This window comes from Oncorhynchus tshawytscha, linkage group LG13 (assembly GCF_018296145.1).
Source record: "Oncorhynchus tshawytscha isolate Ot180627B linkage group LG13, Otsh_v2.0, whole genome shotgun sequence".
In the NCBI taxonomy this organism is placed as follows: Eukaryota; Metazoa; Chordata; class Actinopteri; order Salmoniformes; family Salmonidae; genus Oncorhynchus; species Oncorhynchus tshawytscha.
Window position 1 is genome coordinate 27,487,073 of NC_056441.1, and position 17,007 is coordinate 27,504,079.

Sequence of the window (17,007 nt, forward strand, 5' to 3'; positions counted from 1 at the left end):
TGGGAGATGATGACCATCAAGGACGACGGACACGCCCACTGACATCACTGCCTACACCATCCCCAGAGAGGAAGACATCAACTTCATTCTGAACGAAGTCTGCAACTATTGTACCTCAGCCCTGATATAGAAAGGAGACGAGAGGAGAGGAAACGTCCTGGCAGTGTAGATTGGTATCCATCCTCTGGTCACTGAGCCCAACTCTAAAGACACTCAGTCTATCTGCAGGATCTACAGTGGCCTGGTCACCATTGCAGGAGGGTAGGGCTGCCGTCTTATCGGCCCTCAATCAATCATGCAATTTTTTTGGCGTTGTTCGTAACTTGTTTTGTACATAATGTTGCTGCTCCCATCTCCTGTGACGAAAATAACTCCTAAACATCAGAACAGGGATTGCTCACCTCAAACTGAACAAGAGTTTTTCTTCAATGAGTCGGACGCGAGGGATATACTTTTGACATCCGACCAGGCCCTGGTCCACGTGACTCGCTGGAGAAGGAAACGGCGATTCTGAGGCAAAAGATCAGGGTGCCTTGTGAGGACCAGGTGACGAGTGGCTAACCTGCCCTTGCCCTCCGTTCTGCAAGCTAACGTTCAATCGCTAGAAAATAAATGGGACGAACTGAAAGCACGTATATCCTACCAACGGGACATTAAAAACTGTTTTTATGCTTCACGAGTCGTGAATGAACGACAACATTAAGAACATAGAGTTGGCGGGTTATACACTCTATCAGAAAGACAGAACAGCAGCCTCTGGTAAGACACGGGGCGGGGGCCATTGCATTTATGTAAACAACAGTTGGTGCACGATATTGAAGGAAGTCTAAAAGATTTGCTCGCCTGAGGTGGAGTATCTTATGATAAGCTGAAGACCTCACTATTTACTCAAAGAGTTTTCATCTGTTTTTTTCCCGTAGCTGTCTATATACCACCACACAACACTAAGGTAGCCTGCCTAAATGACTACCGACCCGTAGCACTCACATCTGTAGCCATGAAATGCTTTGATAGGCTGGTCATGGCTCACATCAACACCATTATCCTAGAAACCCTAGACCCACTACAATTTGCATACCACACCGACAGATCCACAGATGATGCAGTCTCTACTGCACTCCACCCTGCCCTTCACACCTGGACAAAACACCTATGTGGGAATGCTATTCATTGACTGCAGCTCAACGTTCAACAACATAGTGCCCTCAAAGCTCATCATTAATTAAGCTAAGGACCCTGTGACTAAACAGCTCCCTCTGCAACTGGATCCTAGACTTCCTGACGGGCCACCCCAGGTGGTAAGGGTAGGTAACAAAAAATCCACCACGCTAATCCTCAACACGGGGGCCCCTCAGGGGTGCGTGCTCAGTCCCCTCCTGTACTTCCTGTTCAGTCATGACTGCATGGCCAGGCACAACTCCAACACCATCATAAAGTTTGCTGATGACACAACAGTAGTAGGCCTGATCACCGACAATGATGAGACAGCCCATAGGCAGGAGGTCAGAGACCTGACCATGTGGTGCAAGGACAACAACCTCTCCCTCAATGTAATCAAGACAAAGGAAATGATTTTGGACTACAGGAAAAAGTGGACCGGGCATGCCCCCATTCTCATTGACAGAGCTGTAGTAGAGCAGTTTGAGAGCTTCAAGTTCCTTGGCGTCCACATCAACAACAAACTAACATGGTCCAAGCACACCAAGACAGTCGTAAAGAGGGTACGACAAAACCTATTCCCCCTCAGGAGACTGAAAAGATTTGGCATGGGTCCCCAGATCCTCAAAAGATTTTACATCTGCACCATCGAGAGCATCCTGACGGGTTGCATCACTGCCTGGTATGGCAGAGGATAGTGCGTACGGCCCAGTACATCACCGGGGCCAAGCTTCCTGCCATCCAGGACCTCTATACCAGGCGGTGTCAGAGGAAGGCCCTAAAAATCGTAAAAGACTCCAGCCACCCCAGTCATAGACTGTTCTCCCTGCTACCACACGGCAAGCAGTATCGGAGCGCCAAGTTTAGGTCCAAGAGGCTTCTAAACAGCTTCTACCCCCAAACCATACGGGGTGGCAGGTAACCTAGTGTTTAGTGTTTGACTAGTAACCTCAAGGTTGCAAGATCAAATCACCAAGCTGACAAGGTTAAAATATGTTGTTCTACCCCTGAACAAGGCAGTTAACCCACTGTTCCTAGGCTGTCATTGAAAATAAGTATTTGTTCTTAACTGACTTGCCTAGTTAAATAAAGGTTAAAAAAATAAGACTCCTGAACAGCTAATCAAATGGCTACCCAGACTATTTGCATCCCCCACACTGCTACTACTCTCCGTTATTATCTATGCATAGCCACTTTAACAACCCTACCTGCATGTACATAATTACCTTAACACCGGTGCCCCCACACATTGACTCTGTACCGGTACCCCCTGTATATAGCCCTGCTATTGTTATTCGCTGCTCTTTAATTATTTGTTTTTCTTATGTTACTTAATTTTAATTTGGTAGGTATTTTCTTAAAACTGCATCATTGGTTAGGGGCTTGTACTTAAGCATTTCACTGTAAGGTCTATACCTGTTGCATTTGGCGCATGTGACAAATAAAATTGATTTGATTTTGTCAACATTATGTTGGAGACCCTGGACGCAGCGGGTGCATGCCACAGGCTGGGGGTGGGCCCAGTAAGACAGTGGGCCTGATGCTGGAATGGGGCCAAGACTGGACCCCCACCTTGTACATTCGACTGGTGCAGGACTACGGCCTAGAGAACGAGGTTGCTCAGCACTTGGCAGCGATGTACGGTGTGGGAGAAATTAGGTACATATATGGATAAATATACTGTTCTATATAAAAGAGGGATGCATTTGCCATTCTGGTAGGGTACATTGTCTATTGTATAGGACAGGAAGCCAGAGTGGGACCATGGGAGTATGGAACAGCTGGGAACACTAAAGTAATGCAGACACATAGACGCCTAGAAATGGCTGGACATACAAAGGTCAGAGGGATATACGAAGGAGGGGGTCAGCCAAATGACCAACTGATGGATTATAGGAATGACTCACATATCCTTAGGACATGAAGACGCTGAAGGAATGACAGGGGAGACCCACAGTCTGCTGATCCAAGATAAAGACACACATTGAGCTAAGTGCAGGGACAAAGCAAGCCTATAGCATAGAGGAATGTATAGTATTTTTAGTATAGCCGAGCATGCTAAAAACGGAAGAGACACATAGTCTGCTGACCCTAGATAACACACAAACAGGAGAACGCATTAAGCTGAGTGAAGGGTCAAAGCAAGGGTCTTGCCACCATTAGGATCTAATGGAAAGCAGATGGGGGCGTTATTGGGCTGAACAAGCAGGAAGCACAGATTGGGATGTAACTTAATTTGCATATGGGAGGGACTTATATGGTAGGTGTATAACTCAGAGCGGGGGCTCTGAAAAAGTGTGTGTGTTCCGCGGACCGCTCCGGCTTATGATACTGTTGTATTAAAAGTCTATATTGATTTTTACAAAGTTCTTGAGTGCGTCATATTTGAGCCGATTTGCCACTACAACGGGGGAAAACATTTGAAGTGGCCAAGATGGCACGGGTCACTGGGAAGAGGTGGCCCACCGTATGGAAGAGACTGGTCTCTGAAATTCCTTTACATTGAGAGTAAGGTGAGGAGTATGCCTGTACACACACAGCTGGGTTTCCTCAACGTGTAGGCTGCTGATGAGGCTCTGCCACGCATCATAGTGATCATGGGTATGATGTTGGACTAGTGGTGAAGAAAAGAGGACTGAGGATCTGGAAGCTGCTAAGAAGTTCCTGTACCTTGAGATGGGTTACAGGTCCCGCTCTGTGCAGCTGACCGGGACCCTAGAGATCACACTGGGTGCAAAGGAAGTGGCAAAGTACACAAAACAGTTCCAAAAGTTTGACAAAGATGGCAAAGGCTTCATCACCACAGTGGACGTTCAGAGGGTCTTACAGAACATCAGTGTCCAGATTGATGAGAACGCTCGCCAAGGAATCCTTGACGAAATGGACCTCAACAAGAACGGACAGGTGAATCTGAACAACTTTTTACAGCTGGTGAGTGCTGTGAAGAAGAGCCAGGTTTCTGACAGCAGGTTGGCCATCCGTATGAAGACAGCTGAGGAGAGCCTGGACCTGAGGGGACCTGTATCTGTGGAGGAGGGGTGTGACGTGAATCGTAAACAACAAGAGTATAAATTATATTTTTATTCTAATTTAATCTGGATGAGTATGTCAACCCTGGATGTTTTATTGCAAAATTGAGGCTAAATAGGGGTGCCAGGTAGCCTAGTGGTTAAGAGCGTTGGGCCAGTAACCGAAAGGTTGTGTGCACTTGAGCAAGGCACTTAAGAGCGTCTGCTAAATGACTGACAGGCTGACTACACCGCTCGTGTCGCGTGCGCGAGCATTGCAAAATTAAGTTAGAAATCTATATTATTCAATTATTGCACCCACACTGCTCGCGCGCGCCAACGAGCGTCTGCGTTGCCAAGGGCTAAAACAGAAGTCAGTTCTATTTTTGATGTAGATCGCGCTGCAAGTCTTGCCTCTCCCATCTCCTCATATAAACCTGATATTTTAACCTGCGTGTTGTGATCGCATTTGGTGTGGGGAGACAAAATACATTTATGCACGATGGCGCACAATGGAGCACGATGGCGCACGATGGCGCACGCACACGGCCGGTTTGGTTTCTGTGTAAAATTTAAATGGAAAATCATGTAAGATTACAATACCATTTAGCATAAGGTGTCCCATCTGCTCTTACAATGCCCTCTACTGCTAATTCTGTGTCTCCTTGATCTGCTGCCACTCCCTCAGTACTCTCTCTCTCAGTGTGTGTGTGTGATTGTATGGGCGGAGACAGGTGTGCTGGAGTCAGAGCAGATCCCCACCAGCTGTAACCTGTTCCATAATCAAGACCTCGTCAAATACTCAGCCCTGCCACTTCCACGCTGCCAGATCGTAATCTCTGCTCAGTCAGTCTATGCTTCTAGCCGTTTGTTACTGTTAGAGCCTGTTGTGCCTGTTTTCTTTGCCTGGCGCTGTTTTCCTCTCCACTACAGTTCCGCCCACTCTGACTGTGGTCCCTCTCCACAGTTCCACGTCTCGTCATCCTCTCCTGGATTCCCCACTCTACTACTCCCTTGGATTCCCCTCCAGACCTGCTTACCCTATCCAAACCCCTCTCGCTCCAGCCTCAGCCTCCGCATATGGTTCCCTGCAACCCACCCGAGCTTCCCCTGGCCTGCACTCCATCTTCCCCCTGTTTTTCAATAAATACCTCAGTTACTTCATCTCAGTTTCCTAATCTGAGTCTGCTCTTGGGTTCCCCTGTTTCACTCCGCTTAACATAAGGTTGAACATTTTCATTTTCAAAACTCATTCTCGTAAAATAATTGTAAATAATTATATTGGTCTGGAAATATTCTACAATTGGGTTGTGGGTTGTCTATAATTATCCATTATTCCCTTAATGTTCAAAATGTTACAAAGAAAGAAAAATGCCAGAATGCATTAGGTTAAACACTGCAGTATGGAAGGGAACAATCTAACATCTCATGACAAAGAAAAATACTGCTTGACATCGTTGAGTTATCATCTAATTAATATTTGAAATGGTATGTCTATTCTTTGCTTTAATAAGTGGCATAACCTTTTGATAAAATATTTTTTAAATGAATGAGACTCATGTTTCACATCTTAGTTGAATTTGTTTTAATTGGTTTTAATCCAATTATACTTCCTTCAATTCAAATTCTGCTTCCTGTGGGATTTAGCCAATTCAATTCAAATTCATTGTTGGAATTGAATTAAATAAAACAAATCCGAATTGACCACAATCCTAAAGCTATTAGTGGATTCAGAGCTACTAGACTGGTCACTGTTCTATAATGTCTGACTGCAGTGGGCAATAAAGCTATTAGTAGAGGAAGAAGAGGAAGTAAGTGCATTAGACTGGACATCCAGTTTACTAGACTTGACACTCACTGTCTTATAATGCCAGACAGTTTAGTAGACTAATAGGGTTCAGTTTAGTACACTGTGAGGGTTCAGTCCCCAAAGTTTGGCCATGGCCTGCCATGTCTTTAAACATGTCAGAGGGAGTCGCCTGTGGTGCAGTGGTTCAAGCAGTTTAGTTATGTGGGCATAATTATTCTCCTTAAGTGTACACTCAGCATGGTAAGGTCATGTAAACAGTAACCACATCACTGACATCAATACTATTTCAATTAAGGGAGGGTGCAGATCGGGAATAGCCAATACTAATGGCAGTAATTGCAATTTGAATCATGTTGATCTTAATGTCTGTAAAGTTGGAGCATTTCAAATAAAATATGTTTTAAAGCTAGCCCAATTTGAGGATTATGTTAAGTATAATCCTTTCACTTCAAACTAAATCAAACGAAAGAAAGCCGTCATATTTACCAGCTAGAGATGGAGGTAAAAGAGACTTCCCTGCTTGACCTGGCCCAGCTCTCCAGCCATATGCTGTGTGTGTGTGTGTGTGTGTGTGTGTGTGTGTGTGTGTGTGTGCGCGCGCGCACGCGCGCGCGACGACTGCATGTGAAATATGAAAGCGAGTCCGAAGCATGCACGTAGGCTAGTAGGCGCGCACACACACACAAACGCACACACACTCCACCAGACTCCATATCTTTCCTTTGGTTCTCAAGCGCGAGTAAACATTGGTTCACTGTTTCACCAGCAGAAATGTATCATCGTTGAACGAAAGCAAAGTATTAGTATATATTTTTTTGCCAAACAATGTATAATACAGTGTAGCAACTTCAAGTCACCGAAGATTGACTTTCTGTGCTTACATTTGACAAATCATCGTTATGCTTAGCTAACATGGTGAGGCACACATAAAACATTGTACTATAAAAAAAAACTGAATTTCCATACGAAATAAACGATTCCTTTATAGCCTAAACGTTTTTGGGAGAAAAGTACTTTTTCTATCATGCATTTCCCCAAAAGGATATGCATTCACACATTTTTATACGGACAATAATAGGCATACAATATCAAAAGTAAGTTGTCAACAATGATAGTAGGCTAAGTAGAGTTCCAGTAGAAAGCCCTTACCTCACCACACCGTACATCACAAGGACATTCCCGAGCAATCCCACAACGCAGATAACGGAGTAGAGCGCCGTGATGGAGATGGCTACTATAATATTGGAGGCGCTCTGAACCGGGAGCTGATGGGTGTAGTTTCCTCCCTTGGGCTCGAACCCCATCTCGTCGTCCGGGTAGGTGACATTGGATGGAATCACCGAGTACAACTCGAAATCAGCCGGTTCAGCACCGGGGGCAGTGGATGGCTCCATGGTTATACTATTGTCGCCCGCGTCTGTGACTGTCTCTGTTCTCTGGTTCGTGGTGCTGAAAACTTCACCAAGCACTACTGGTCGGCTAGGAGGGCACGACTTGCGCTTTTGTTTCGCCTACTGGGCGTTTTATTGGTTGGAAGGTGTGTACTTATCCTTACGCACCAAAGGGCGAGTTTGTCGGTTAGTCTGTCTCACCAAACGGTCGATCCTGATTAACAGAATGATGACAGACTTTACTACCCAAAAAATAAGAAAGCAAAAGTGTTTTCACTACTGTTTAGATTTCACAGAAAATGATGATCCAATAACTGTTCCTTCATGTGTCCAGTTGAAAGAGAGGAGTCCTGTTCTCAGGAGGATCGGTCTGTGTGGTGTTGACGGTAGCCATTAGTGGAAAAGGTGCACATGGTGATTTGTCTCGCTCTCCAAACGCCTTATGTTACCCCCCATCCGGTCCTGCATGTGATTTCTTATAACCAACCTTTTACTTCGAGATCAAAGTTGTGCATTGTTGGCTGATAATTGTTTTAGCCTATTCAGCTGAACTGAAGAAGCCAATTAATATCTACACTTATCGTAGACTATGCGACAGAACACATGATAAACATATTGTTCACAGACAATAACATGATGATGCAAGTTTATTTGAATAAATAACCAAATGCAGTACTTTGAATGAAATAATACTGGGGGGCCTAGGCCTATTAGTGATAGAATTAGCCTTTGTCTAGATGTGTAGTTCTAGGCTTGGTGCTTGGCAAGCACATGGATAAAATAACCTAAATAGGAATTGAACGGTGCCTCAGCTGGTTTTGATGTGGCAATTTTAATCTTAATGGAAAATGCTTGTGGAGAAACTGCCCCTCATTAGATAGCCTACATTTGCTAATGTTCTTTATAATCATTGATATTTCTCAGATGAATATCACCTGTGGAATACTACCCCATCACCCTACCATTGGGACAATAGGGTTAACCCTCTTGGTGGGAATTGTAACATGGCTCATACAGTGATTTCGGAAAGTTTCAGACCTCTTGATATTTTCCACATTTTGTTACATTACAGGGTTCTGAATACTTTCCGAAGGCACGGTATATGTACTACCTGTGTTTCAAAGCTTGAGATTGATAGAGCTAGCAGAGCTACGAGACTTGATATGCTACGGTACCAGTATTTGGACACTAGATTGATGCAAATGACTCAGAGCGTAATATTTTATATCAGAGAGAGGTACAGATGTTCTTGTCTTTCTTTTAGTTTCTGTGTCGCTAGTTTTTTCTCTATTTCTCTCACTCGCTTCTTACCTCTCCCCCTCTCTCTCTCCCACTCACTTTCTTCATTTCATAATTTAATTGATTCCTCTCCTACTGTGTTGATTACTTTTCTCTGAGTCCTTCTCCTCATTACTTTCCACTTTACCAGGCTCCATAATGGCCCTTCATTTCTTGCTATGTAAAGTGGCTATACAAGCTCTTGTTCACACACAGCTAAACCCTTCAGGAAATATACAGCACTCTTCTGCCCGCAGGGCTTAGAGGTCCAGTTCATTATTAGTAATATAAGCTTCATGGACCTTTGGAGTTCACACAGGTTGAATCTTACATGGCAATCAATACCCTATATAGGGCCCTACTTTGACCAGAGCTCTATGGGTAGTGCACAAAAGTAGTGCACTATATAGGTGATAGGGTGTCATTTTTGGATGCAAACACAGTAATGATGTGCCTACGTTGATGATGCGCCTAGATATCCCCTTAATCATCTCTGATCCTAAGTGTCACAACCACATTGGTTGATGGGGCAGAGATAAATCCCAATTGTAAAACATTACATCAAAACAACCCGATCACATGTCGTGGGAATTTGTATACGGGTCCACCCAAAGTCAATCTTAAATGAATCATTGTTTATTGTCACTGTGTTGGAGAGGTTTCAACCAACTCAATGCACCATTGTACGCATGTCAATTAGGAGCTCTGCCTGGGCAGTCCCAGCAGTTGTCTTATATACAGCCACATTATATTTGCATAATTTAGCATAATTAATTCATCATTACCGTTTTGTTTCATTCATGTGACTAAACAATACTGGTTCATAACATGCGACAGACCAACACCTCACGAGGCTCCTTCTCTCTAAGCTGAGACATTGAAATTGAGATATCTTTAGTTCGTTCTCAAAATAAGGTCATGGGCGTACTGCCAAATTGCAGCTACTGATAGTAAGGATTCATTCAGTCAGCCACTTGCATGAACACAGAAATTGGCTTATAGAACAGCATATGAATAGAACACAGATATTAGTTATAAGAAAAGCACAAACATTAAAATTCCCATTACATTCCATCCTCTTATCACTTGTGTGATAATAATCATTATATTTTAATGTAAGAATTTAGATTTTAGCTTCTATATCAAAATATCCTATACTCCTGTTAAAGTAAGGGAAATCAACACACACAAAAAACAGACTTCATAATTTCAAACCCTTCATTCTGGGTTGTGCAATCCAATTAGTATGGTAATGCTATAATCATAATAAAGGTTATACTTCTATTAATGGGAGTGAATATCAAAAATACACACATACACAAGGGTTCTGTAGATTCAGAGGTGAATAAATATCTCAACGTTAACCATTGTTTCCATATCTTTTTTTTACCACAATTGGGTTGCATTGACCTATGTTTTTCACTAACTGTCCCTGGGACATCAACTTAGTCAAAATATATAACCCTGTTGTTTAAGCTGTTGAGTGTAGGGGGCAGAATTTTGATGTTTGGATGAAAAACGTACACAAATTAAACTGCCTATTTCTCAGGCCCAGAATCTAGAATATGCATAGAATTGTCAGATTAGGATAGAAAACACTCTAAAGTTTCCAAAGCGGTCAAAATATTGTCTGTGAGTATAACAGAACTGATATTACAGGCGAAAATCCAACCCGGAAGTGCTGTTTTTCTTGAAAGCTCTGTTCCATTGCCTGCCTTCACTTCATTTAAAGGGATATCAACCAGATTCTTTTTCCTATGGCTTCCACATGTTGTGAACAGTCTTTAGACTTAGTTTCAGGCTTTTATTTTGAAAAATGAGCGAGAAAGATCACATCGCTTCATTGGATGGCTGGGTGCCAGCAGCGTTTTCTCTCTCCTATTGAAGAAGGTACTATCCTAAATCAGTTTTGTTATACTCACAGACACTATTTTAACAGTTTTAGAAACTTTAGAGTGTTTTCTATCCAGTTATATGCATATCATATCTTCTGGGCGCGAGTAGCAGGCCGTTAAATTTGGGCATGCTTTTCATCCAAAATTCCGAATGCTGCCCCCTACCCTAGAGAGGTTAAGAAGTTTTTGTTTTCCTGTACTTCAGACATTATTTCAAGATATTTCAAACATTTTGTGTATCGGGTTTACATTGGGTTTTTCAGTATATTTCTTCTAATCAAGAGAATTTTTGCAACCAAAACTCTGACAATAGAAACTTTCATTGGTGTACAGCATCCTTTCTAACTTGTGATAAACCCACCAAACGAAATAAAAAGACCCCTCACTTCTAAATCAAACGGAGTATTAACCACCAACAAATATTCATTAACAGGTGGGTTCTGTGTGGGTGCTGGCATGTGTGTAGCAAAAATCATAGGGTAAACACAAACAAAATGACCAGGCCTTGCTTCATTTGGGAGGTCCCAACCGCTTAAAGATCGGACCCTTTTTCCCCCAATTTTTGCCTAAAATGACCTACCCAAATCTAACTGCCTGTAGCTCAGGACCTGAAGCATGAATATGCATATTCTTGAAACCATTTGAAAGGAAACACTTTGAAGTATGTGGAAATGTCAAATTAATGTAGGAGAACAACACATTAGATCTGGTAAAAGATAATAAAATAAAAAATATATATATGTATATATACTTTTTTTCATCATCTTTGAAATGCAAGAGAAAGTTCACAATGTATTATTTCAGTTTAGGCACAATTTCGATTTTGGCCACTAGATGACAGCAGTGTATGTGCAAAGTTTTAGACTGATCCAATGAACCAGTGCATTTCTGTTCAAAATGTATCAAGTCTGCCCAAATGTGCCTAACTGGTTTAGTGATACATTTTCAAGTTAATACATATTGATCCCTCCAAAGCATTACATATGATTCTTAAAATAATAGAAATGTATTAAATATTGAAGAAGAAATGAATATCCAACAGTGATTGGTAATAAAAATATAGAGTAACTTTTTGAAGGTATACTAAAATGAAAACAATGGCAATATAAAGTTATCATGTTTGTTTTGTTTTGTTTAAAAAATTTGCATTGGGGGGAAAAGCGGAATGTTGTTTGAGAGTGATCCGTTTGTAGAAGTAATAGATTGAGAAGGTCTTCCTGTTGGGAAGAAAGGAGTACTAGTGGAAGGAAACAGATTATGGAGATTAGTAAAAGTAACAAAGTGAATGGTAATTGGCTTTCAGATAGCAATCCAATAATGCAATATTTTAGTAATTTGAAGGAAGAAAACAGAGGGATTGAGCATTGGGACTGATATTAAATTAGAGGCTGCTCACACTTCAAGGCCTGGTCCACTGCTCTCGTGATTAAGTAATCTGCTGTCGTGCTGCTGCTCCAGTTTCAACTGTTCTGCCTGCGGCTATGGAACCCTGACCTGTTCACCGGACGTGCTACCTGTCCCAGACCTGCTGTTTTCAACTCTCTAGAGACAGCAGGAGCGGTAGAGATACTCTTAATGATCGGCTATGAAAAGCCAACTGACATTTACTCCTGAGGTGCTGACTTGCTGCACCCTCGACAACTACTGTGATTATTATTATTTGACCATGCTGGTCATTTATGAACATTTGAACATCTTGGCATGTAACATGTTCTGTTATAATCTCCACCCGGCACAGCCAGAAGAGGACTGGCCACCCCTCAAAGCCTGGTTCCTCTCTAGGTTTCTTCCTAGGTTTTGGCCTTTCTAGGGAGTTTTTCCTAGCCACTGTGCTTCTACACCTGCATTGCTTGCTGTTTGGGGTTTTAGGCTGGGTTTCTGTACAGCACTGAATGTACCGCCAGTACATACTGAGCTCAAACAGGCTGTGAGAGACACAGTGGGGAAATGAGGGATAGTTTCTACATAATTGTCTATCAATGCAGCAGGTAAAAGAGATTAAGATTACAAGAGAGTTGTTTACTTTAAAAGGTGCCCACTTCAGTTTTAGGGGACACCATATCATCTGATGTGTCTGAAGTATAAATAATTCTGTATACGCATTGGTTTATTGAGACTTCCTGCCCATGATGCAGTAAACTTGATTAATGATTAACACTTTTTAGGACTGATTAAAATGTAGCATAGCGAAAACTAAGTACATGTTTATTTTCTTTCTTCAAGGACTGATGGAGTGTCTGCTACCAAGTTTTTTTCTTCATGTTTATCAATGATTCTGTATCTCTCCCTTTGAAAGGCTTCCTGAGGCAGGTGTCTTAGGAGTGCAGTTAAAAGTGCCCAGATCCAGCTGTTAAAACCTCTACTGGATCGGTGTCCCACCCCGCGGGACGATTGAGCTAACATAGGCTAATGTGATTAGCATGAGGTTGTAAGTAACAATAACATTTCCCAGGACATAGACATAACTGATATGGGCAGAAAGCTTAAATTGTTGTTAATCTAACTGCACTGTCCAATTTACAGTAGCTATTACAGTGAAATAATAACATGCTATTGTTTGAGGAGAGTGCACAGTTATTAACCTTACCATTTTCAAGTGATCCATAAAGGGACCACTCTGAACATTCCTCAGAATAATTTTTGCCCCACTGTACGTCATGTGACTGCATACATACATGTGTGAGTGTGCAGGCTGTATATTATTATTATTTTTCATAATCCATTATACAAATATTATGTTACTTTAGCTCTAGTAACCCATTATACATTTGTGCTACATCAGAAATAGCTCTACACAAGTGTTCTATTCATACAGGGGTTTGAATATTCACTCTAGTGTTCTATTTAATTAACAGTATCCTCAGAAACAGTACTTTCTCCTTTTAAATCTCCATACAGAATCCCTTTACAAACATTATAAATATTAAGGTTTTCACCTCCACAACGCAGCAACAATCACAGCGCAGCAGCCCGAGTGGTACACATATCTTTCAATGGCTTCTCCTGTCCTGCTGTCCTCCTGCTCACTACCGGTAGATCGATGGGCGGTGGTGGACAGAACCCCTAGATAACGTTATAGATCTAAAAACTCAGCTCAGAATGGTTGGGGTATCAATTCTTTCACGCACTCAGTAATCCTCTTTCACACTGGAGCTAGTCCCTTGACCGCTCTCATTCCCTCTGTACAGTCAGCTTAATATCCACATTTCAATCTTTTAACATCCAAATGTCAATCAATCATTTTATTATCCAAATTCCAATGAGTTTAACACCCACATGTTTATCAATCAGCTTATTATCCACATTTCAATCAGCTTAACAGGTCCTTTCCACACAACCATACACAACTTTTACATACACATTCACTTTTACAGTACTATTCCCAAACACACTCAGTAATCTCCCTTATTAACCATGTGCATCTTCAACAATTCTATGTCGTTACCTCCTATGCACCATATGTACACCATATGAAAAAGTATTCATCCCCTTAGCATTTTTCCTATTTTTTTTGCATTACAACCTATAATTTAAAAAGATTTTAATTTGGATTTCATGTAATGGACATACACACAATAGTCCAAATTGGTGAAGTGAAATGAACATAATTACTTGTTTAAAAAAATAATAATAAAAAAAGAAAAATGGAAAGTGGTGCGTGCATATGTACAGTATACCCCCCCAATGCTAGGAAATCCCCTAAACAAAATCTGGTGCAAACAATTACCTTAAGAAGTCACATAATTAGTTCAATGAAGTCCCCCTGTGTGCAATCTAAGTGTCTCATGATCTGTCACATGATCTTAGTATATATATACACCTGTTATAAAAGGCACCAGAGTCTGCAACACCACTAAGCAAGAGGCAACACAAAGCAAGCGGCACCATGAAGACCAAGGAGCTCTCCAAACAGGTCAGGGACAAAGTTGTGGAGAAGTACAGATCAGGGTTGGGTTAAAAAAAGAAACTTTGAACATCCCACGGAGCACCATGAAATTCATTATCAAAAAATTGAAGGATTATGGCACCACAACAAACATGCCAAGAGAGGGCTGCCCAACAAACCTCACAGACCAGGCAAGGAGGGCATTAATCAGAGATTCAACAAAGAGACCAAAGATAACCCTGAAGGAGCTGCAAAGCTCCACAGCAGAGATTGGAGTATCTGTCCATAGGACCACTTTAAGCCGTGCACTCCACAGAGCTGGGCTTTATGGAAGAGTGGCCATTGCTTAAAGAAAAAGAAGGAAGAACGTACTCTGGTCAGATGAGACTAAAATTGAGCTATTTGGCCATCGAGGAAAACGCTATGTCTGGCTCAAAACCCAACACCTCACCATACCCACAGTGAAGCATGGAGGTGGCAGCATCATGCTGTGGAGATGTTTTTCATTGGTAGGGACTGGTAAACTGGTCAGAAGGAATGATGAATGGTGCCAAATACTGGGAAATTCTTGAGGGAAACCTGTTTCAGTCTTCCAGAGATCTGAGACTGAGATGAAGGTTCACCTTCCAGCAGGACAATGACCCTAAGCATACTGCTAAAGCAACTCTCGAGTGGATTAAGGGGAAACATTTAAAGGTCTTGGAATGGCCTAGTCAATGCCCAGACCTCAATCCAATTGAGAATCTGTGGTATGAATTAAAGATTGCTGTACACAAGCGGAACCCATCCAACTTGAAGGACCTGTAGCAGTTTTGCCTTGAAGATTGGGAAAAAATCCCAGTGGCTAGATGTGCCAAGCTTATAGAGACATACACCAAGAGACTTGCAGCTGTATTTGCTGCAATATGTGGCTCTGCAAAGTATTGACTTTGGTGGGATGAATAGTTATGCACGCTCAAGTTCTGTCTTTATGTCTTATTTCTTGTCTTTCTCAAAAAATATATATTTTGCATCTTCAAGTGGTAGGCATGTTGTGTAAATCAAATGATACAAACCCCCAAAAATGCATTTTTATTCCAGGCAACAAAATATGAAAAATGCCAAGGGGGTGAATACTTTCGCAAGCCACTGTATCTTCACTATACATATAAAATAGCACAGAGTGCACCTTATGCTATTCTCTACCAGTGGCTGCAGGCTATGTAGACATTTCTGTTGTAAATGCCTACAGACAGCTGTCAGCAGGGCATGGTACCAATACTTACCCTCGCTCTAGTCTTCTCTCTAAGACTAGCTCTAGCCTTCTTCCACGTTATATGTATCTTCTGCAGTTCCTCTATATTCTCTACAGTATCCATGGTCCCTGAGCATCTGTAGTCCCTGAGCATCAATAGTCCTAATAGCATCCATAGTCCCAATAGTTACAGCATCTATGGCCCCTACAGCATCTATAGTCGCTCAGCATTTACAGTCCCTCAGCATCCATAGTATCAATAGTTTATAGTCATAAATGCTATGGTCTCTATAGTCTTTATTGTCTTGCCGCTTCCCATACATGTAAATAACACCCTGTATTCACAATTTAAATCTCATATCTCTTCCCTATCTCTCTGTGTCTGTCTGACAACCACCTCCACATCCACATATCCAAATAGAAATGTATTCTCATTAAAACACAGAGCAGAACAAATTATGTTAGGAAGGTTTGTTCCTCCACATCTCATGGTGACAGAGAGACAGACAAACAAACACATCTTGCTGAACTTCGGAGGCCTGTGGATGGGATGGGCTACTTCAGAGCAGCTTTCATCTGGGCCTGGCTGAGAGGAGGGGAAAGGCTTCCCTGTTAAAGAGAAAGGCAGACAGGCCCACCACAGGTAGAGGAGCCACAACTAGGCAGGCCAATCGTTGAGTGAGGTATTGACAGACAGTAAACCACAGTAAGCCCAGCAGCAGTTCTCGTTGTAAACTGGTTCTAATGACATCCTTCTACCAATTAGAGAGAGAGTTGGAGATGCAGGCCACAATCAGAGAAGTAAGCTTCCTCCTCACCATAATACAGCATGACAGCGTAGATCCCTTTTGTCACACCCTTTATTTTTCATCCTTTCAATAACTCTTCATTTTATGGGGATCCTAATTACAGTGTAATTACATATGTAATTACTGACCACCTCATTGATACATCTGTGCAATAAAGGACTATGGAGTCTGCCCAGGCCCAATGGCAAAAATGGGTTTACAAACGGTTCACATAAAAAATTACTTAACAATTAAACATTTAGATATTAGACACATTAATAAACAGTTATGGTTAAAATTGTGAGATCGTCCTTCGTGCCAAATTGTAAGCCTATTAAGCTTGGTTGAATAATGGTTTATAAATGTACTTAAATGGTCGTACGACAGACTCTTAATTTCATCATGTAACCTTGCAAGAGTTTCACTGTTGAGGAACATTCTTACTTTTGGAAGGGATGCATTGGTGCAATTATTTCTTTATCCCAGGAATTAAGATATCATGTCAAGATCTGCCCACCTGTGTGCCACACGACGACCTTGAACGTGCCCACATGTGTTG

The 17,007-nt window shown here is 41.9% G+C and overlaps 1 protein-coding gene and 1 pseudogene across 1 annotated transcript in view; one reads left to right on the forward strand and one right to left on the reverse strand.

Moving 5' to 3' along the window:
* LOC112265772 overlaps positions 1 to 5,344 on the forward strand; it is a 6,354-nt pseudogene extending 1,010 nt beyond the window's left edge.
* The window catches only part of LOC112264629 (delta-type opioid receptor-like), a 26,369-nt gene extending 18,660 nt beyond the window's left edge, over positions 1 to 7,709 (reverse strand). Inside the window, exon 1 of the mRNA XM_024441363.2 lies at positions 7,126 to 7,709. Coding sequence (XP_024297131.1) covers positions 7,126 to 7,370 — 245 coding nt within the window. The 5' untranslated portion in view covers positions 7,371 to 7,709. The remainder of the gene's footprint in view (positions 1 to 7,125) is intronic.
* Between the last annotated feature and the right edge of the window lie 9,298 nt (positions 7,710 to 17,007).